We start from the raw sequence: 23,548 nt of genomic DNA, 5'->3' as shown, positions 1-23,548 counted from the left end.
AAGTCCTACAAAAAATGAAGAGAAGAAGCAAACAATAAATTTCTTTTCAAAATAGTTCAGTAGATATTGCACAAAACTGGATTTACAAATTGCCATTAAACATATGAAAAGGCATTGGCCGTCTTCAAACATTGGGAAGATGCAATGTATAATCATTTTGAACTCATTTTACAGTCACTAGAATTAGCAAATGAAAGATGACAAATGTGGAGAATTCAGGGAAACTAGTCAAACCCAAAGCCATATAAACACTGTGGGAAATGCTTGCTGGGATCATTTTAACCCTGCACCTAAATTACTATTTATCTGTTCAACCCAGATAACTATATGCTGTGCACATGAGAGTATGTGTCAACAAAAGGACTTGTGCAAAATGTTTGTTCAAGTATTATTTTTAATAGCTCAAAGTCACAAAGGATACAAGTATTCACTAACAAAAAAACAGGAAGACTGGAGAATGTTCATACAGTGAAATGGTCCTTGTGAGCAGGAAGAATATAATCTCATTTCTGTGGAGTTTGAGTGGACAAAATTAGTATAAAGATAAAAACTCCAATAGAAGTTACCTGAATAGAGTTTAAGTATCTTTGAGGAAAGGGGCCAACTTAAGCTAGGCAGAACTTAAGCGAGGCAATGTCTTCTGCCTTCGCAGAAATGTTAATTATTCTGGGACTTACATTTGCCAACACTCATTAACCATATTTAAATCTATCTCACTCTCTGTACGTCACTCTCAAATCAAAATGGAAATAAAGAGTACAGTGTAGATTGTACTCAACACCCCCACACACTAAGGATTCTAGGTTAAATGTAAACGTGAGATCATTTGCTTTTTCTACAGGTGCTTGAAAGATAACTTCTTAGGCTTTAAACACCTACCAAAATAGCTGTGCCAGGAAAATTATTAATCAAGATCTGATAGTGGCCATTTTTTTCAGTCTGGAGAATAACAGAAAGAACACTCTGGGCTATAAAAGCAGGAAGGACCCAGATTGCCCCACAGTGCAGACTGGTACCATGTTGCTGCTACTGACCCTGGTGAGCGTGGCCCTGGCTCATGCGTCTGAGGAGCACTTTGATGGGTAGGTCCAAAATTCCTTGCAAATTCCAAGTTTTTCTGGCTCTTGGTTACACTGCTGAAATGTAAGTTTCTATTCATTTGTTCTACCTTTCAGCAACCGGGTGTTCCGCGTCAGCGTGCATGGTGAAGACCACATCAGCTTAATTCAGGAGTTAGCCAACACCAAACAGGTAAAGTAGCCGTTCTCTGCCTTCCACTAACTTCCCAGCCTGATTTCCTCTGATCCTATCTAAAAGCAATGACATGAAATATTCCCTGAAGGATGTTTAAATGCAAGAAAGAAAACTCAGAAACAACTTAATGCCACAGTGCTTTCTTTTGCTGCTTAAATTAGCTTGTGTCAAGCCTTGCAGTGTTATAAATCCACACAACCTTTTAGAAGAGCTGACAGTGACAGCTAAATGAGTTGGCTCTGTCTTGGAGGTCATAGATCATCTAACATGCAAGCCGCTTCCTGTCTAAGACAAAGGAGAAAACGGACCGTTTGGAAATGAATGAAAAAACAGGCTTTTTTCCAACTTCACATTCATTTCCATAAGCCATGTGTCATCTTTCCCCTTTGATTTTCCTTCATTCTTAATCATACAACTTGAGTTTTCCTGACCTTGATTCTGGTTGTTTTAATGATGTGACTTTGAGAGAGAGAAAAAGAAGGTAGCATGAACAACCAATTTCCATGTTCTTCTTTTGTTTTAAAACCAGTGAAACCATGCTACCCCTAAAAAATATTTATGGGGTTAGAATATACAAATTTCATTACATGGATACTGTGGCAAAAATCTCCTTCTGAGCATAAATAGCTTTTGTCTATGCTGTTTAATCTTACATAGTATATAAGCTAAAACAGTCTCCTAGTTCTTAGGTGTCAATCTACCCATATACCCCTCCCACCCAATTCAATATATCCAACCATCCACCTACCCACCCCTGTATCTATCCATCTATTCATTCATGTTTATATCTGTATCTATTTATTATCTGTGTCTTTCTGTTTTCGCTTTTAAGGCAGATGTAGCAAAATACAGTAAAAGGTAGAAGGTGTCATAATCATAAATGTGAAGTGTTGAGTTGAAAGAGAACATAAAGTCACCTACATTACCCTGTCTTCAAATCTGGAATTTCCTCCTACAGACTAGCATCTCTGCCTGCCAGTCTTCATTGTAACTTGGGTAATTGCTTCCAGGGTCATGGGAACACTTCACACCTTAACCATTGGTTTTCTTTAATACATCAAGAAGGAAGGTGCCTTCCTTCTAATATTGACTCATTAGAACCAATGAGTCAGATATCAGTTACCTCTAAAGTTTATTGAACTAGAGACAGTTCAATCTTTCTATTTCATTTTGAAAATGAATCTTTCAGAATTTGCAGTAGGCTGGATACATGCTACAGGGTCATTTCCTGCCTTTATTTGTATAACAGACATTGATTACTGGGGCCTAGCACATGTTTTCACACCTTAACTATCCTTGAGCACACTCTCCTTCTACTAAACTTGGGTCCAATATAAACCGTATTTTATTCACACAAATCATCCTCAAACAAGGTATCCCATCTTTTCTATACCTACCTATTTTTATAAATCCAAGAAAATATAGAGTTAGTATGGAGACCACACAAAGAGACCTTATTACAATTTATTTAATCAATATGCATTTATCGCCAGACCCCAATGTACTATATTGGGCATTAAATAATGATTCATCAACTTGCTCTCTTTAAAACATGTTCAGCTATCTAATATAAGTGGGGTGTTATCTAGATACAGCACTGTGTGGCTACCTGGCTTATGAAAAGGCACATTAATGCAGATTCTTTATTAAATGCTCTCCTGAAAACAAGATTCTACTGGGCTAGTAGTGGGAGCTTACATATGGTAGGTGAAAGTTAACCACCAGATAAGGTTAACTGAGCTTCATTCACTCTGGCTTCAATTCACTCTATTTCCCAGGGATCGCCCTTCCTTTTCTGAGCATTCACTGGTGCATCTGATTCCAGTTGACTGGAGCTTATTGAAATTCATGACAGGTCCCGGGGCTGCTACTTTTGCTTCATCAATTTCCCAAGGAACTCCTTCATTCCCCTGCAAGTCTCTAGAACCTCCATCCTCTTTTCAACCCACCGAAAGCCTTTGAACAAGATCAAATTTTCCAGGACTGGGGTGTCAGGTGATTGTGACTCACCATGTCGGTGCTCGGAATCAGACCCAGTCCTCTGGAATCAGTGCTTCGATGCTATCTGACCATATTGTTTTCTTCACCTAGATTCTCCCCGTTTACTAGTTTCAGATGCACAGGGGTTAGTTTCAGATTCACGGGGCTTAGTTTCTGGCCTTGTCAATTGTAGGTAGCCTTGTGATCCGCTCTGCACCTCAGCCTTCGTCATTAGTAAAGGTGTTAACACTATCTCCCGTAGAGGGATGGAAGAGTCTAAATTAGAACACGAGTAGGCCACTTAGAGATAATTAAGATGAACCACAGAACTGCTTAAGGGCTGCCATCATTGGATAGAGCTTTTGAGTACAGTTTCCATGACAGTATAATCACTCCAAACTCATCTACCACGCACCTCAGTGTTCTCTTCGGAAGCTGAGAGACCTTAGAAAAAGTGGAAGCCAATGGAGGGTTAAACAGGCCAGCTCTCCCACGGCTGCAGCAGCACACTCTAGTTCAATGCCCGGAAGTACACATTTCTTCTTATACTTTGCTTTCTTTCCAACATAAATTTTCCAAAGCTTTAAATCCTCTGTAGTGATCATGCAGGTGCAGTGTATTCTGGGATGTAGCCTTCCTGATAAGATCATCAAAGGGCATCTCATCTTTCTGTTCATCCTTGGCCAGCGTGTCCTTCCTCCCAGCTTTTGAAGGTATCCTTTTAAGACTTCAGTACATTGAAAGGCTCAGAGCTACAGGGCTCTTGACACTTCCGCTCTTCCTTTGTGATTTCAGGGTGAGGGTTTTGTTTGACTCCTTGCGCTCACATTATATTGGTCCTCTCAATCAACATATAGACCTTCTTTCTCACATCTGTGTTTTCTTAAGTTCCCTATTTCTAAAGTTTTAAGTTTATTTTTCTCTGTCTAAAGTAACATTATTACTATCTTCTTTATTGTTGACATAGCAGAATGTTTCCTCCTGCTCTGTGAATTAGGCCTATACTAGAAATTGCTTTACTTACACACAAGAAAACAAAATCCTCAAGATAAATGAGAGCCCTACTAGGTGTTTGACTCCCAACCACCCACAGTGTGAAACAAATGTGTGCAGATTTCTGAAAACCCACAGGTCCCCAGCACCAATACTTCCAGTGGCCCAGTCTGGTCTTGATCATGCTACGTAACAGAAAATAGCTTTAAACTGATCTCCCTGCTTTCACCTTCCATGTCCGGAGATTACATGTATTTGCAGTCATGTAGAGTTTGATGCAGGGCTGGAAAAACGATCCAGAGCTGTGTGTCAAGGCAAACCCTGTACCAACTAAACAACATACCCAGACTGAACTTTAAATTGGTACCTTGCTTATCTTGTCCTTGTGCTAGTACAGTACCTTATTTTAGTAAGGATTCAAGTTAACTATCCTCTGGATGAACAGGCTGATACTCTCGTAAGACTATGATTTAAGAATAGGCCTTTATCCTCCCCCACTAATGTTTCATGTGAATCTCCACCACTTGGTGCTCTGTAATATAATATTTTAACTCCAGTTTTATAGCAGTGGCTGGTACAACTCAACTTCTCACATTTTGTGTCATGATTTCTCCCCGCTTCCCCCATCTCTTTTCTCAAGTCACTGTAATCCCTGAAATTCACACACTCTCTGCTTACATTCTTACTTGAGTTTCTTATTTGTAACCACATGGTGATTGGCAGCTTCTGTGAGGATGTGGTGCTGCTCCTGGTTTCGTTTCTTCGGAAGCAATGAGTCTATCTCTCTCCAGGTCTGCATCCCACTTACAGTGCTCCACATGGGTAGATGCTGACAGAACTGCTGCTCACACCAACCTCCTCTATATCAAAGGGTATCTTTCGCTTTTTGTCTTGTCTTGATTTATATTGCAGGGCTAGGGAAACCAAGAGCTTCTCCTCTGTGCGGTAAGCACTCTAATGCTAAGTTATGTTTAGCCTTTCAAACTGAAAATGTTGCGCAGCCTCAAATTAGGCCTGCAAGTTTTGTCAAATGTTATAATAACCTCTCTGAGAGAATCCATTCTTCTTACACTAGACATGCAAAGAAATATTACACAGACACAATAGTGTTCTAATATTTGACCAGGCCATCAGCAAACATATCATACAGGCATTTGTTGCTGAGTAGAAAGTTAACATTTGATAAATATTCTTCCAAAACAGACCTTGATTCAAGATTAAAAGAAAATTAGCTCCCTTTAAAAGTGCAGTGAAAACCAAGCAAACATGGGGAAGGGGTGATAGAGAGAAAGGAATGCAATCAACCCAACATTATTAAACCACTGCTACAAAGGACAACTGAAGCTTAACCCACAGGGAATCTCCAGGAAATGTTACAAACCACACATTTCAAAATTATCCCGCCTGTGAGGTCACTGAGTTGGAAGCTGAGACAGTTATCTCCCAGGGTCTGTGTTCAGTTTGTGTCCTGAGTTGTTTCTGCAGCACCTCCTGTCAACCTGGAGATATATTTGACTCTTCAAATTAGAGTTCTGAGCACACTAAAAGGTCCCGGTAATTATGAACGATATGGTCTCTGTCAATCTTGTCCACAGACACTTTGAGGACTCCAATACTAAACCCCTTTATCTGCAACCAAGTTGACATGGAAGGAACAGTCGTGCAAATGTAAAGCCAATGTTCAAAAATGGACTGTTAAGACAGGTGGCATACACCTTTAATCCCAGCAGTTAGGACGCAGAGATGGCAGATCTCTCTGACTTTGAGGCTAGCCTGGTCTACAGAGTCATCAGCTATGGCTGATGCACAAAGAAACCCTGTCTCAAAATAAAAAAAAGCTTTCTCTACTTTTCAATTGCCATTGCTGTTCTCTTCTGTCATTGTTTCTCTCTCTATCATTAGACCTCACCTTCCTCTGTGCTTGCTGTGGTCTGCCTTTACACTGTCACCAGTCTCTTTTTAGTTCTAACCCTCCCCACTTCAACTTTCTTCTTTAACCAGTCCTTTGCTACTCATTGATGTAGTATGCCTTCAACCGTCCCTCATGTGAACTCTTCACTCTTCTTCTGGAATCCCTCTTGTTGGAACTGCATGCCTGTGTCTTCTGTTGACCTGGCATCTGGTATAGCCCCCAAGGTGGTTCAGAATCCATTGGACTAGTACAGTAGTTTCAAGTTCAACAGGACCAGCTATAGTTAACTGATTCCATTCAAGTACACCAGAAACTTGGTCAACTTAAAGCTTTCCTTCCCTGGCTGTACAATCTTTAAATTCTCCCAGTTTTTCTTACAAGTCCCCTAAAAAGTATCATGTGCGCCAGCTCTGCCTCGGTGTGTAGAACTCACAGTTGCACTCTGAGCCTAGCTTATAAGCATCTAAACAAATGAGACACAATAGGAAATCAAGACTCAAGGTCAGATTCATCTCAGACTTCCTGGCCTCTGCTCAGTGTAAAGAAGAAACAGAAAAACATGCACACAAAACACGGTGCATCCTAGCTGACCTTCTTCCATGAAAATGGATATTTGTGCTGATGTACGCATAAGGAAAAGCATTAGAATAATTAAGCTATTTACATGACTATTTTCTATTTTCTCTAAAGCCTCCCTTAGGAGGACAAATACTGTATGTGTTTTCTGTGTACTTTTGTGTCATCAGCCTAAATCCCATTATGGAATAAACTCCAATACAGTTGTGAATAAGCTATAGATCTCAGTGTGCTGCTGGATCCTCAGGAGAATTTGGTTTCCAGCCATAGTAGAAACAGCAGGAAGAAGCTCTTGGGCTTGTGTTACTGTGACGTTCACAGAACTAAGTTCAAAGATTATGAAAATAAGTCTATTAAAGTAATGAAAGGCTCAGTTTCTCTCCACTACCTTTTTGAATTACAGTTTATTTACTATTGTTTGGCAGTTTTACCCATTACCTTAGAGACCGTTGTTATAACAGACAAGTGTTGCATAGAATTGGACACCAGTAGAAGGTAGCTAAAGAATATTGCCATTAACTGGGATTATGAGAAATATTCATTTCTTTGTGCTTCTTGCAAATCAAGAAGTTTAAGTTTTGCATATATGTCTGGATGTACTTGTGTGTGAGCACATGTTTGTGATAATGCAATATGTACTACTAGTACATACACCTAGCTGTGTACAAAAAGTCCAGAGGGGGATGTCTGTTATCTGATCTATCATTCTCTACTTTAGTCCCTTGAGACAGAATTTCTCACTGAGTCTGGAGTGATGCTGGCGGCTGGTGGTCAGCAAGCTCCAGTAATCCTCCCGACTCTCCCTACCATCCACCAAACATGGGATACAGGCGCATACAATGACACTCTGCTTGTCTTTGTAGAATGTGCTCCCAGTATTTGAATTCAGGTCCTCATGTTCATCCAATAAGCATTTTTACCCACAAACCCACATCTCTAGCCTTGGAGATATTTTTATTGACATCTAACTGGTCGGTCCTTATTAGTTCAATGGAGATATTTATACGAAAGTACCTGAATCATTTAAGTTTCAAGATAATTATATGGAGTAGAACATTCATTTGCTCTCAAAATCCTAACATGACATTGAGCTATAGATGTTTATTACATATACTTTTGTTATTCAGATTGATTTCTGGAAACCAGATTCTGCTACACAAGTGAAACCTCACAGTACAGCTGACTTTCATGTGAAAGCAGAAGATGTTGCCGATGTGGAGAACTTTCTGGAGGAGAATGAGCTTCCCTATGAGTAAGTTTATGCTTTACGGATATTAGAATTCTTTCCCCTTTTCCCTAAGCCTGTGAATGACCCAGTGAAGGTAAAATGAGGATAAGACTATGGTTTTTTCCCACAAAAGGGTGATGGCTGAGCTGGCATCATGGATGAAGACTTAGTGACTTTTCAGTTATTGCACTAGTGAAAATGTTCTACATTCATGAACCAGCCAAATACATAACCTGATATTGCTTTTAAAATGATAAAGGCTAAACTATGAACACTATTATCATGTTGGCACAATTTTGTCCTCAAATTTTCGCTCTGGGAGACCAGTCACATCGCTTCTGGGCAGTTGGGGCCCTTCGTGTTTCTTTAGTTTAAGAATAAGGCTAAAGATAATATATTCTTTTTAAAGACGCCATCACTGGTATCAGGAGACATTTAAAAATGGCCAAGAGAAAAGAACATGGATTCAATAACAAGAGTACAGTTGCATAAATTGGTTAGACTGCTCCTCCCAAAGTATTACAGTGTTAGGTCATCTTTCAAGTGAGAATGTCCTTCAAAGAAGAGAAAGTTGTCTATTGGCTGATGCCCAAAAATAGATATTAAATGCCCGATTCCTTAGATACACAAAAGGTTGGCTAAGACTTTACATACATTAGAAGCAGATAAACTATAAGGGAAGGAGTGTGGTGGTGTATGATACAAATTCAAAAGAGCAGAGCACAGGAAAATAAGCAGAATGAATAAAGCCTTTGGCTCACAGACAAAAGACCTGTAAAATGAAGCTTCAGTTAAGAACTGAGTGGTGCATAGGCAGACAGCAGATGATGTGTTGCAGCTTGAAGTTAAAAGAGAGACCATGCTGACTTGGTAACAACTGCAGGACAACACAGAACATTTAATCCAGGCATAGACCAAGTATGAACATAAAGAACTCCTAGAGCTCCAATCCAGGATGATGCTTATCCATCAATCCTTGGCCATCTGTACATTCAAATTTTCATTATGTTTTAAAAAAATAATATCTACAGAATTGTCAGTATGTTTGCATGTTAAAAATGGAGAAAATAGTATTCATGGTCAAGGAACATGTTCTTGAGAACAGCTTAAGCTTCGCAAGCCTCAGTTTCCTAACCTACAGGATGAGGATATAAAGAGAAAAGATGACACTGATAAACCAACAGCATACTATTATTTGCAATTAATAGTATTGTCACTATTATGAGTTCTACTCTGTTCTACAATGAGGGAAAATGCACTTGCCTTTCTATTTACTTATTCTTATACATATGTATGCGTATGAGTGTGGGTTTGTATATATGAGTATGGTGTTCACAGAGGCCAGAGAGGCTGTCAATGCCTCTGGAAATGGAGGTTCTGGCTGTTATGGACCTCCTGATGTGGGTACAGGGAGCCAAACTCAGGTCTTCAAAAAAAAAAAAAAAGTGCCTGCTCTTGACTGTTGAGCCATCTCTCCAGCCCAATATGATGAGTTTGAAGATATTACAGAACCGCTGCTTCGCTCTACTGTCATGCTGTATCCGACTTATTTCTCTGATCCTTATTCATGAGAATATCAAAAAGCAACATTAAACAGACTATCCTTTTAAAAGCAAAATAAGACCTTGTAAGTTGTAAATTGTTATTAAGGGACACGTCTGATATTTTATTCTCATTTTCTAGTAAGGACTTCTAAAATCTCAGCTTGATGTGCCTCGATAAGCTGCTTAAAGATGGGTTTCTATAGAATTCTTCCAGAAAACAAAGAAAGAGCAGGGGCCATGAGCTATATCCAGAGAGACTAAAAGGATGTCTTGATTCTGTTCGTATTTTGCATCAGTGAAATGATTCTGAGCTCCCATCAGTCCTCATTAACAGCATCAAGTAAAGGATTCTCTTCTTTTTTTAGACACAGACTTCAATTGATCATAGGTGCATGCTTCTTGCAGTGTAGAATGTGCCTTGGGCTTAGATCTTGTTAAGGTTTGCATTTTTTTCTGCAGCATACAATTTTCTGAATAATAAGTAAGTCCCCGGGAATCATGGAAGATCACTCCAGCAATAGGTATGCTAGTCACAGGCACTATATACCCTATTATTAGTCCACAGGGTAGTTTGTATCAGCTAGTTTCTCACTGGCAAGAACTTGGATTTAAACATTTGTGTGTATACACAGACCATCAACTGAGTAAGTCCCATGAAAATATGATTTGGATCTGTTCAGTGGTTCACACACTCTTCAACATAACTTCTAGCATTCAAAAATGTCAGTCAGACATTGAGTTATCATGGGCCAAATTTCAAAATGTGTTCAGGAAGAAAGATAAACTGTAGTTCCATGTGCCAACATTGTATCCTTAAATACAGAAGACCGAATACACCAGTGTTTAGTCTCTGGTCTGATGCTAAGGTGAACAGTAAAAGACATTCTGCTTTTTTTTGTATGTTACAAAATTGCTTCCCAAAGATTCCGAAATGGTTGTCTCTCCCCTTATTCAAATCAGAATGAGATCGTATGTTGCTGACTGCCTGCATCACCATTTTTTCCTACATACTGAAGAACTTTGTAGGGCTGGAGAGATGGCTCAGCAATTTCAAGAACTGGCTGCTTTTGCAGAAGACCCAGGATTCAATTCCTGGTAGCCAAATGATATTTCACAACCATCTGTAATTCTAGTTTCAAGCAATCTAATGCTTTCTTCTAGCCTTCATGGGCACTACATGCACATGGTGCATAGACATACACGCAGACAAAAAACTCATGCACATTAAATTTTAAAAAATATATTTCTAATTAATAAAAAGAATTAAGCAGGTAAAACTTTTTGATAAATTACACCATGTCTACATTTCCTTTCCAGCCATAATGTTCTGTACTTTATTCAGAGTCACAAAGATCTAATTTGCTCACTTAATGAAAGAGAAACTGGTTGGCACTAACATAAAAAGCTTTTGAAAGTATATTGTGGTGGATCCACGGCCCTGAGTGTCTGAGCGGTGAACTCTTCAAGTCTCCGACTAAATTTAAAAAATGGCCTCCAATAAAACTACATTGCAAAAAATGGGAAAGAAACAGAATGGAAAGAGTAAAAAAGTTGAAGAGGCAGAGCCTGAAGAATTTGTGGTAGAAAAGGTACTGGACCGTCTTGTAGTGAATGGGAAGGTGGAGTATTTTCCTGAAGTAGAAGGGGTTCACAGATGCTGATAATACTTGGGAACCAGAAGAAAATTTAGATTGTCCAGAATTAATTGAACTGTTTCTTAATTCTCAAAAAGCTGGTAAAGAAAAAGATGGTACAAAAAGGAAATTTTTATCTGACAGTGAATCTGATGATAGCAAATAGAAGAAGAAAAGAGACGCGCTGACAAACCAGGGGCTTTGCCAGGGGTCTTTATCCTGAACGAATAATTGTTGCCACAGACAGCAGTGGAGAGTTAATGTTTCTCATGAAGTGGAAAGACTCAGATGAGGCTGACTTGGTTCTGGCAAAGGAGGCGAATATGAAGTGTCCTCAGATTGCCATTGCCTTCTATGAGGAGAGGCTGACTTGGCATTCTTGTCCTGAAGAAGAAGCACAGTAATTGTTTGCATATATATATATATATATATATATATATATATATTCTATATTTCTACATATATATACATATATATATATATATATATATATATATATATATATATATAATCTGAATCTTGGGTTTTGAATTACTAGTGTGGAAATATAGCATTCTAATGAAAATCAAGTTTGATATGCTGGTTTTAAAAGTATTGACAGTAGTTGGGATATTTTTTGGGTTTTGTTCAGCATCAAAAGGCACTGATTCATTTGAGCAAGTAAGAGCTTTCTGTAGTGGCTTCCTTTAACAATAGAATATTTGATACCATGTTGTATTTCCTCGGCTTTGAAGAATAGCTTTTCTTAAACGCTGGGGAGAATTTACAGTCATTACTAAGGTCAGAACTTATTTTTAACTGGGACACAGAAGGACCATTCTGGGGTTTTTGTTCTTATGCGGTGTATACATAGAACACATAACTTGTTTGTTTTGTCTTGTTTTTAATACTCAAAACAACTCAAGAAAACACAAGTTGATGAGATTTCATCATTGTGAACATGTTCCTAAACTATAACCTTTCAGATTAAGCAGAGTCTAATTTATTGGAGAGTTGAAAAGCAACCACATGAGAATTGATGTATTATCAAGTAAATACAGCTGTTTATTTACAGAATGTTGTCCATATCAACTCCCCCTTCAGAAAATGGAATTAGAAAAAGTAGTAGTGTGATTCGGTAACAAGACTTGGGCCAAGTGTGGTGGTGCACACCTTTAATCCCAGCGCTCTAGAGCTCTGACTTAAAGAGGCCAGCTGGTCTACAGAGGCAGGACCCCATCAGCCAGTCTTGTAAAGGTTCCTCTGATGAGCCAACATTCCTTTGCAGAAAGTTAAAATCTGTACTAAAAGGTTATGATTCATGGAATCTGTTTAATGTGGAAATAGAATCATGGTTGGAGCTGATGTTGGCAATTTAAGACCTGCTGACTGAGTGAACAAAATTTGCTAATATCAATTAATGACCTGCATGCTTTTCTTTACCCTGACTCATTCCTTACTAGTAGGATCAATCTTTTCAGTATTTTGTATATGGTTTAATGAGCCAGAAAAGTAACTTTGTAGTTTCAGAATGTCATCCAACTGTATATTTACTTTATCATAAATAATGGTGAACAGTGGTCAATAAATAGTTTTATATTCCTTTAAAAAAAAGAAAGTATATTGTGTATGTCTGTGTATTTTATAGCCACAATGTTGTCCTTAAGAGGCATTGTTTTAAGCATCTGAAATTTTACCTAATTGTTACAATAATATTTTGTATAAATTATTATAAATCTAATAAAGCCAACTCACCAGAATTCTGCAAGCAATCATTTGAGGTGAGCCTCAGCTTCCAAGATATTAGCAGTGCATTTCAACCTAACCAACAGTATCCTGTGCACAGTATCTCTATATCTAGTGATACAACATGGAATGCAAAACTACAAGTTATCTTTCTTTGTGCAGAGACTTTTAAAATTTTCTTTATGATAATTCATGATCTGACTAAAATTTGAAAAGGATACAAATCTTCTGATGCCCTTTCCCAAGGTGCAAGGGCTATCTTTGCTATTACTTGCTTTTATTTATATTATTAATTTAAACTGGTTTTATACCTTGTTGCTATGATTAAAATGTTGACTTTCAGTGTAAGAACTTTAAATGAATGCCTCTTCCTGCAACAAAGCACCACCAGCAGGCAGGCTTTCATAGTTACTGAGCCTTCACTAAGTCATTCAGCTGCATTAAAAGGATAGCTAAATGTTCTGCGAGCTTTGCTGTTACCCCACCCAACACTGATAGCTGAGTATCAGCAATTGCTGTGATTATGGCTTTATATAATAGACGTCTGCAGAAAGACTTGCATCTGTAGAATGGAGGAGCAATTAACTTAGGTTATAGTTTTCCGAGCACCTAGTGAGAAACCACGTAAGTTACATATTGTGTAGCACACTACGTTGTAATTTTTAAAATCTAGGGATACAGCCTAACTGCACATCCACCTTGCACCTGCAAGGCCCTGGGCTCAGGTCCAAACACTAGGAACATAGACCTCAGAGTATACAGCACTTGCCATGTCCACTGGATCCATCTTCCATTCGGAGAATTTCCCCTGTGTTTAGGAGGATTTGTTCTTTCCATGGGATGATACTGACAGAGAACTGTCTTCTGCCAGTTGGTTGCTTTTTGTTTTTAGATTTTTGTCTTGCTTGTTCTGTTTTTGGTTGACTATGTTTTTGTTACTAATTTGCATTGAAGGTCATTTTCCCAATCTTTTTTCTAGCCCATGGTTTAGTATCTCTATGTTTTCTTAGTTTATAAAGGTTATAAATAAGAAGGTTTTTCATCTGTTTCAAAGGCATCTATGTAAATGAACAAGACCAATTTCATCTCAGAACTTAAAAGGTCACTGAGTATCCGCTAATCAAACGTTCCATTCTAAAAACTTGAATTTAAAGCCGGCAGTGCATGACTTTTCTGAAGTCAATACATAAATTTAGCCAAACCTTGACCTTTTTATTCCCAGTTCACGATTCTTTCTATCTCCCCTTCAGACTTCTTCTTTTCCTTCCGGCTCCGTGAGACCTGTGTGAGGCTCCGGTGCTGCTCTAACACTTGCTCCTTTTCATCTTTTAAATATTAGGAGAGTTAATTCATAAAAACAAAATTGGCAAGAACTCCAATAAGTCATGTAGTATTATTAATTTACTGCATTTTCCACAAACTGATACAAGCTCGTACCCAAATTCAACAAAGGGAGGGGGACTCCATGAACGGTCCAGAGAGTGTCTCTGGTAGGTGCCCTGGAGGCTAGGAGAGGAAGAGGAGACTTTTATGTTTGCCTGAAATGCTTTCATATCAGAGAAGGCCAGCTTGACTGTTAATGGCAGAAGTTTTTGCTTTGTTCTAGAATATTCGGTTATCAAGGATATTGTCAATCAAATATTTTTCCTTTGAAGTATACTTTCCATTCAAAGTAATAATGAGAAATAAAGATAAATACACAAGTGCACACACACACACACACACACGTAGGAATTTCCAACTAAATATAAATAGGCAGGTCTCTGGGGTTCTGTGTCTTCAGTTTTAATATTGCATTGCTTATAGATCTATTAGACTATAGAGTCAGCCAAACAGTAAATACACTAGTTGTTTAAAACCAATGTTATTTACCTAATAAATATTTAGTGATGTTAATATTTCTGAACTTCCAACCAGCAAGTTGCTTTCCTAAAATCCTAAAGACCGGCACCCAGTGGCCAATTCTTACATTACTTTGGTTATAATAAGTAGGTTTCTGGGACATCTGGCATTTAGTGATAAAATCAGGAAAAAATCAGGTTTAAGAAACAAAGTAGGGATGTAGAGATGGCTCAGTGGTTAAGAGCACTGGCTACTCTCCCAGAGGTCCTGAGTTCGATTCCCAGGAACCACATGGTAGCTCACAACCACCTTACTGGGTTCTAATGCCCTTTTCTGGTGTGTTTGAAGACAATGACAGTGTGCTCGTGTACATAAATAATTTTTTAAAAAAAGAAAACAAAACAAATATGTGTCAAATATGCACTGTTGTGTGGATGCCCAAGGCCCAAGGCAAGTGTCTGGGTATCAAAGAAAAATTTTCGGTGTTTGGAGTCACTGAGGTATGTGACATATAGACCCTGGAAATTTCCATCTTACTCATGCCCCTAGGTGTCCTCGATGGCTCCCTTTTTATAACCTATGACAGAATCTTCATGAGTAGCTCAGCCTGAAGACCTCAGTAAAAGTCAAAAGGCAACATGTGAGTCAGTGAGAGGTACCAAAGCAACTTCTGAAGCAGTGGTTCTTGGCTTCATGTGTGCTCCCTGGAAAAAAAATATATATTCACACTCAAAAACACCCATTTTGACTCATCCAGGGTACTGATAAGCAACGTGAGACACGTTGTGGAAGCCCAGTTCGATGACCCCGCCCGTGCAAGCGGACACAGCTACACCAAATACAACAAGTGGGAAACGGTATGGGATGTGCCTGATTCTGCTACTTTTCTTGAGGGCTTGGGGGTTTAAGTGACAACGTTTCATTAATCCAAACACAATTCCCTTCGGTAGATAGAGGCATGGATCCAACAAACTGCCGCTGATAATCCAGACCTTGTCTCCCATACCGTCATTGGAACCACATTTGAAGGGCGTAGCATGCATGTCCTCAAGGTAACAATTTTTAAACATGACGTGAGTGGTTTAAATCAGTGAATTCTGACTCACTAGCATTTGTTTCACAGACATGTTTATCAAAAAGAAAACACTCTATAGTGCAAATTCTTTGGATTCTTAAGAGCATTCTTTTAAATGCCACATCCCTGTAAATGCTGGTCACCTGTGATGAAATTCTTCTCTCCCAGATGTGCTTTTCAAGTCCATTTGCAAGTTGCAAGCTTTTGTTGGCAAGTGGTCTGTCAGGCTATTTGTATTTATCAGACCACATTACAAGGAACACCAAAATTCGTTTCCAACACCCCAGAATGCCATACTTGTCGTGAAATCCCAGAGACAAGATGAAAAGTCAAGAAACAAGTGGGGAGAGTAGAAATGTTCATGAGCTTAGCAACAATTATAACTGCTGATAATTAGTCATCAACCTAATAACGGTCGCTGAGAAGTGCCGTGGAATACAGGTAGGCAGGGTAACCAAGCCTTTGGTGGCAATGTGGGTTTGACAAGCCTAATAGTAATGCAAACTTCCAGCGTAAACACAGTGGCCGTTCAGAGACAAGAACAGTTTGAGTGTTGGACATCACTAGATGCTGTCAGGATTCGCCTGTGGAATCCAGAGGGAGTGGATGTTAACGCCTGAGTGCCCTGTAGTAAATAACGCTTCTCCTTTGCCTTCCTCTCACAATAGATTGGCAAAGCTAAACCAAATAAGCCTGCCATCTTCATCGACTGTGGTTTCCATGCAAGAGAGTGGATTTCTCCAGCATTCTGTCAGTGGTTTGTGAGAGAGGTGGGTTAACAGGAAGTATTCATTTCAATTAATGCCTTTATAACCTAATATAAGAAAATTGACATATGTACACATCCATACATACACACGTGTACACACCATAGAACACATACACAGAAATATGCACATAGACACACAGAGACACACGCAATTCACAATTTCAAGTTTCTATTAGAATAAATTAGTTTTAACACTTATCAGCACACCTTTGTATGACATGCATTTTTAAATTAGAAAATTGGATTTATTTCGATTTCACTGTTACACTTTCTCACCTGCCTTAGGTAGACTAGTTGACAGCTAAAATAGTGATTCATCCTTAAAAATTGGTCAGTCTGGATAAATCAGCAACTGTCCATGAATTCTCCTGATAAGCTGAAATGTTCAAGTTTTAAAATGTGCATGCATTCAAATTTATATGAATATATTTCATAAAAATAAAAAGAAATAACTATTTCTCATAGGATAATTACAAACAATATGTCCACAAATAATGACCAAAATCACCATTAGAATTTCATGGTAATAATGATTTCAGCAAATCCAATTAAGTGTGCAAAACTTAATGTATAAAACTTTAAGAAGATATAAGACATTTTCAGAGCCACAAAGTATGTACCACATAGTAATTACAAAGTGAAAACTGACAATAGAAAACGTTCAGAAAAAAGCTATTTTAGCTAAGTTCTTAAGAATAATATCACCAGTGTGAAGTAAGATCGTAATATCATGTAAGACAGGTGACCTTTGTAACCTTTTCTAAATATATAATCTCCGCACAATTGCCAAACAACCTAACCCATGCTTTCCACAGTGTGGAAGTTATAAAAGATGAGAAAATATTGAAAATCCTCATACATCAGTGGAGAAGGAGGAAATATGGCAGCTGTCTATTCTGGCCCAAGCCTATAATCCCAATGCTTTGGAAAACAGAGGCAGGATGATAAGAAATCAAGGACAAGCTTGACTACTTAGCAAGTTTAAGTCAGTCTGGGCAACATGAGACCCAAGAAAGAGAGAAACAGAAGAGGGACAAAGTGAGCCTCTTTGTAAGAACCAGAAGGGAACATTGATTAAAAAACTGTGACATCTAAATAAAATCTGAAGTTTAGCTTATAATATTGTGTCCATGCTAATGCCTTTACTTTGATACCTATACTATATAGCAAAAAAAAAAGGTAACATTAGGGAAAGCTAGATTTTAAAAAAATGTGTAGGAACTCCCTGAATTATTTTTATAGCTCTTTTCTAAATATAAAACTTTATATTAATATGCTCTTAAAATATAAGGATCTATTATATGAAACCCAATTTCCTTCGTTCAAAGAACTTCTGAATTAATTAGCAATGCTTTATTCAAGAAAGCTTAGGAAAATGTTGGATTTAAATGCAGGCTGGCAATGAGGCAGAGAATCTGCTTCTATTACCAAAGTCAACTGCACCCTGGCCATGTACATTTTGACAGTATCATCCATTCCATTCTTCCATGAAATTCTGTATTACTATTCACATGCAGGCCGTCCGTACCTACAAACAAGAGATCCACATGAAACAGCTTCTTGATGAACTGGACTTTTATGTTCTGCCTGTGTTCAACATTGATGGATATGTCTACACCTGGACTAAGGTACGTGATCCCAGAGGGACTTGTGAAATTCACACTGTTACTTCCTATAGTTTTTGATCTAACTATATAATCTACTTTCAGGACCGAATGTGGAGAAAAACCCGCTCTACTACAGCTGGAAGTTCCTGCATTGGTGTAGACCCCAACAGAAATTTTAATGCTGGCTGGTGTGGTGAGTATATATATGTCTAGATAACCATTTTATATACAGCATTAAAGAACATAAGAGATAAAGGAGTATGAAAAGCATTAGGTCAATATTCAAAACAAGAAAAACCACCAAGTTTTATGTTTTGCAATTCTAACTTTCTCATAGCACAAAGAGTAGTTTATTTATTCATTTGATCAAAAAATATGGTGCAAAGTTCTATGTTGTGTTACTAGATACATTAATTTCTGTAAATGCACAACTAAAACACCTGATGCAATCCATCAATGTGTGTGATTTATTTACAGAGTCAAATCAAATGACAACTTATACACAAAAACAAATAAACGATCACTTTAAAAATTGCAATGCGATTCAGTGATTATAGTAACAGGATTTTGTCATGGACATGAATAATAAGAAGTATCTCACTTAATGATTGATCCTACTGTCTTGATATCACTGTGTATGAATCTATACAGTGCCGACTGACGTACAGAGAGCACATGGGTACTACCTGTATTTCATAAATATCGATGGTTTTAATGTATATCTATAATGTAATGATGTTAGTGTTTTCATTTGTAATTTCTTATTATGTTAGTTTAAAAATATATCAACCTAATATATGCATAGATAGATGGATAAGTGATAGATAGATAGATAGATAGATAGATAGATAGATAGATAGACAGACGGATGGATAGATTACACACAGATGAAAACTCATGAAGAACTGTTGAAGAATCTTAAGAAAACACCTTATATTATTTAGCTTCCTAACTGAAGATGTGAAATACCTCACATCTTCTATGAGGACTTCAGTAGGTGACCATTGGCCACTAACAGAAATACACTTTTTTTTTTTTTCAGAAGTGGGAGCTTCTCGGAGTCCCTGCTCTGAAACTTTCTGTGGACCAACCCCAGAGTCTGAGAAAGAGACAAAGGCCCTGGCAGATTTCATCCGCCAGCACCTGTCCTCCATCAAAGCGTACCTGACAATCCACTCATACTCGCAGATGATGCTGTACCCTTACTCCTATGACTATAAGCTGCCGAAGAACCATGAGGAATTGGTGAGTCAGTGCACTGAGAGGGAGACCATTTCAGTGTTGAAAGTGTTTTTTATTCTACTTATGATAAAAAAAAATTGTTAGAACAATTCCTTATTAGTTTCTAGAGTAGAAATTGTATGTGTGCATAGTATTATGTATGTATATACATATATACGTATATACTAAGAAATTAAATTTTCTGGATAAACTGAATGAAACTAATGGAATTCTGATACAGGGAACAATCTCAATGAATGTGGCTTATTTACTAATAGGCAAATGGCAGTAGCTCCATTTACCTATACCACAGTAATGATTGCATTAGTTACTTCCTATTTCTGTGATAAAATATGCTGACAAAAAGTGACTTAAGGGAAAAAAGATTTATTTTGGCTTACAGTTCCAGAGAAGATAAAGTCCACCATGTCAGGGAAGGCAGGACAGAAGGATGAGACGGGTCTGGCAGTCAGGAAGTAAAGAAAGAGAGTAGAGAGTAGGGCTAGGGCACTGCCATATATGGCTGCATTCATCGGTTATGACAAATAGCACAATCCTTGGTTGATACACACAGACTAGTTAACAACAATAATGAATAATAATATACTGCTTCAAGATGAAAGGCAGGGAGCTAGAAGAATACCAGCTGAGCGCCTTGTCCCACCTCACACACTAAGCCAGAATAAAGCGGAGTGAACCCAGAATTGCCAATTCAGAACACAAGGACATTTCCGCATTAAAAACTATAAAATAGTCTCTGGTCTGTTTCCCATTTTCCAACCTGGACATGAAAGCTTAGACAAACTGACACTAATGGTAGGGTAGAGCCTAGCCTAGAGGTAGTGGCCACTACTAAATTTCCTAGATTGCCACAATTTCCAAAGACACACTTTAATTTTTTTCCTTTTATTAAAAATAGATCTTTTCTCATATAATATATACTGATTATGTTTTACCTCCCTTTGCTTCTCCCAATTTTTCCCCACGTCCTCTTCCAATGGATCACCTCCTCCCTGCCTCTAACTAGAAAACAAACAGCATCCTGTCTGTTTTCAAGGATAATTGGAATATGACAAAATAAAATATAAATTATATAACTATTATACATGAGCTGGCCAAGGCAGATCTACAGAAAGAAAGATCCCAAAAGATGGTACAAGAATCTCTTGCTTTTTTGATTTATCTGCCCCCCTTCCTTTTCACTCCCTCTTTCCCTCCCTCTCTTCCTTCTTTTTTTCCTCTTCCTTACTTCTTTTCCTTTTCCCCTTCCTTCCTTTTTCCCATTCTTTCTATGTTTAATTTTATTTTTATGTTATTTATTTATGTTTTTATTTATTTATTTATGAGACAGAGCCTCATGTAGCCCTTGTTGACTTGGAGCTTACTGTGTAGACCAAATTGACCTTTAACTTACAGAGATCTTTCTGCTTCTGTGATGCTGGGATTAAAAGTGTGGCTACCACATCCAGCTTTACAGGATTCTATTTTTCTTGCTCATTAGCTCAAATGTTAATGAAGAGACAGGGAATGACAGTGCTGACAAATTGAAAGGTATTTTAAATCTGTCACCACAGCTAATAGTTCTTCAGAGGACTGTTATTTTTTCTGGTTATTTTTATCTTTTGGATAATAAATAAATACTCATCAAAAGAATGGTTTAGGGTCCAAAATTGTATACTTAGAAATCAGTGCTTTCGGGCAATATAAATAAATCCTTTGTAATAATAATCCAGTGTCAGATGTAATTATAGGCTGGATACAAAACTTTTCTCATAAATTTCCCCCAAAAAAGGTGAAAGTCAGCCTGAGAGAAAAGAAATTCTGTTTAAGTAAAGAGAGGAAAACGCCATCCCAGTTAGGAAAGAAGAGTATCCAAATACAGAGGTAAGAAGAAGGAGAGAGGTGTAAGGAGCCATCCAGGAAGTTCTACCTCAGAAGTGTGAGATGAAACTCAAGACAGACATTAGGGTTCACAATAAGTCTTTTTACCAAAAGAGGAAGTTGGAGCCATTAAAGTTACATGACAAGGTAACCTTAAAAACCAAGCTGAACATTCCATCCATGTATAACACCAATAAAATAACAGCCTTTCAAAGCTAATATGAGTCTCAGAGCAATTTCCTCCAAAAGACTTGCCTGTACAATCATGTGTGCTCATCTGCTAATGCTCCAGCCCTAATTCACGCCATCCTCAAGTGGCTTTTGACCAACCACATTGTCAAGTCATGGTTGTTTTCTTTGCCTTTTCAGCTATGTTTTGTTTCTGTGCAATGACATCAATAACCTCTGGGCATAGCATGTAAGAACTTCCCGGTGCTTGCTTTGCTCTTCCACCCTGCAAAATTGAAATGAAAGAGCTTCAGCCTGAGTGCTCGTGGAGGGCTGTGGGGAGGACATTCTTTCACAAGATAAATCTCAAGAAATCTTATAAATCTCAATATCACTCAGATGGCAGAACTGAAACAGATGCTGGAAAGCATAAAATATTCATCTAAATGTGCCATAAATGTCTTTGTTTTTTGACACAAGTGTACAGGGTATGTGTTTGTTTGACATCGTTGCCTTTGTTTATTCACTTGCTGATGGTTCTTCTACAGAATGCCCTGGTGAAAGCTGCAGCAAAGGAGCTTGCCTCTCTGCATGGCACCAAGTACACGTATGGCCCAGGAGCCACCACAATCTGTGAGTCATGGGTTCAGGACTATGCAAAGAAAATGCTTATCTAAAAAGAAACAATGCTCCCCACTGTCCTTCTTTTCTCACCATTTAAAGCACTTTTGCCTCATAGCATTTTTAAGTATAGTATATATATTTTTCTACTCAATAGAAAATAGCCTTTCCAAACCACAGTAACCTCTGCTTCCTGTATGCATCTTTTGAGCATCTACTATGTACCAAGCTCTCAGTAGGTGCTAAAATAAAATGCAGAAGAGAGAAGTGGGAAAGAAAAATTGGAAAAGATAGAAAGACCAAGGCAGTCTTTGAAGAAGTGATCATAGTGATCTTGGTACTAAGAGGTACAGCATTAGGTGACAAAGTAAGAACACACCTCAATCAAGTGCCCTGTGTTTGGATGGATATCTTATTCCTAGGGTGGTGACTTGGAGGTATCACTGAAGGATCCTTGAAGGATAAGAACAAAGCAGGGAGTCATTTCTCTATAAAAAGACCATGGGTAGGAAGGAGAACTGAGGAAGTAGCTCGCCCTTCAGAGGAGCCCAATTCTTCTACTTAAGCAAGCAAGTAAAAGAAATGCACAGCAAGACATACATAGTAGAATTTTACTTAGCCATAAAGAAAACTGAAATCACCCAATTTGAATAAAGCGTGGTAGAACTGGAAAAGATCCATGGAATAGGGTTACACAGATTACAAAGACAAAGGCCATGAGTTCTCTCCCACAGGCAAATCTTAGCTTTACACACATGGGTATTTGCATAATTCAGGTACTCCAGACCCAGTGTCTATACATTCCAGCCAAGTAGAGAAAAGCCTAGGAGAGTAATAGGGAGTAGGTCATAAGGGAAAGAGGAAAGGAGGGGACTAGAACTTATGTGATACAAGAATGAAACTGCTCTTACAGAGAACCTGGGTTCATTGACCTGCACCCACATGGTTGAGTCACAATTACATGTAGCTCCAGTTCTAAGAGATTTAACACCAGCTTCTGCACACACGCAGCACTCATAAAGACAGCAGAAAGAACTAGGTGGAGCTAGACGCCAGCATGGTTGTCACCATACAGTCTGAAGTTCTCTTAAAAGGTACATTCTGCAGGACCAATTTTCTATTTCCATCTTCACTTTCTTCTGCCTTCTGCTGATTTCTTTTTGGCCAAGTTCTGGAAGGATCAAAAAGATATACAAGTAAAAAGACCCAGTCCTGTCATCAAGGGGCTGTTGATGACTGCAGCTAAGAAGACTTGGGCATGAGCTGTGTCGTGTTTGCTAAAGCTCAGAAATGTGTACATTTTGTTGAAAAGTGGTACTTTCTGTGGCCTTTATGAGTAAGGGTTCTCATAAGGTGCTTATGACAGAGATGGCTTGCTTGTTCACCTATTTTCAAACCATGGGTTTATTCACTCGAGCTTAATTAGGCTTATTTTACCACTGTCTATAAGCCAATACAGGGCAAGGACAATGTCTTTCCTTTGTCCCAGCATCTCTAAAGATGAGCCCATGACTTCCC

At 38.3% G+C, this 23,548-nt stretch overlaps 1 protein-coding gene and 1 pseudogene across 2 annotated transcripts in view; both read left to right on the top strand.

Moving 5' to 3' along the window:
- Positions 1 to 1,017: 1,017 nt before the first annotated feature.
- CPB1 (carboxypeptidase B1) overlaps positions 1,018 to 23,548 on the top strand; it is a gene marked incomplete at both ends in the record, with an annotated part of 23,364 nt that continues 833 nt past the window's right edge. Inside the window, 10 exons of the mRNA XM_080929315.1 lie at positions 1,018 to 1,082; positions 1,176 to 1,251; positions 7,843 to 7,967; positions 15,446 to 15,545; positions 15,639 to 15,740; positions 16,432 to 16,533; positions 18,050 to 18,160; positions 18,242 to 18,332; positions 19,182 to 19,384; positions 21,958 to 22,042. Coding sequence (XP_080785441.1) covers positions 1,018 to 1,082; positions 1,176 to 1,251; positions 7,843 to 7,967; positions 15,446 to 15,545; positions 15,639 to 15,740; positions 16,432 to 16,533; positions 18,050 to 18,160; positions 18,242 to 18,332; positions 19,182 to 19,384; positions 21,958 to 22,042 — 1,060 coding nt within the window. The remainder of the gene's footprint in view (positions 1,083 to 1,175; positions 1,252 to 7,842; positions 7,968 to 15,445; positions 15,546 to 15,638; positions 15,741 to 16,431; positions 16,534 to 18,049; positions 18,161 to 18,241; positions 18,333 to 19,181; positions 19,385 to 21,957; positions 22,043 to 23,548) is intronic.
- On the top strand, positions 10,975 to 11,525 carry LOC308430183 (chromobox protein homolog 3-like; annotated as a pseudogene). Its single transcript has one exon. The product of its transcript is annotated as a chromobox protein homolog 3-like (transcript).

The sequence above is a fragment of the Micromys minutus genome (genome assembly GCF_963924665.1).
Source record: "Micromys minutus genome assembly, chromosome: 15".
Classification (NCBI taxonomy): Eukaryota; Metazoa; Chordata; class Mammalia; order Rodentia; family Muridae; genus Micromys; species Micromys minutus.
This window is presented reverse-complemented; position numbering and strand designations above follow the sequence as displayed.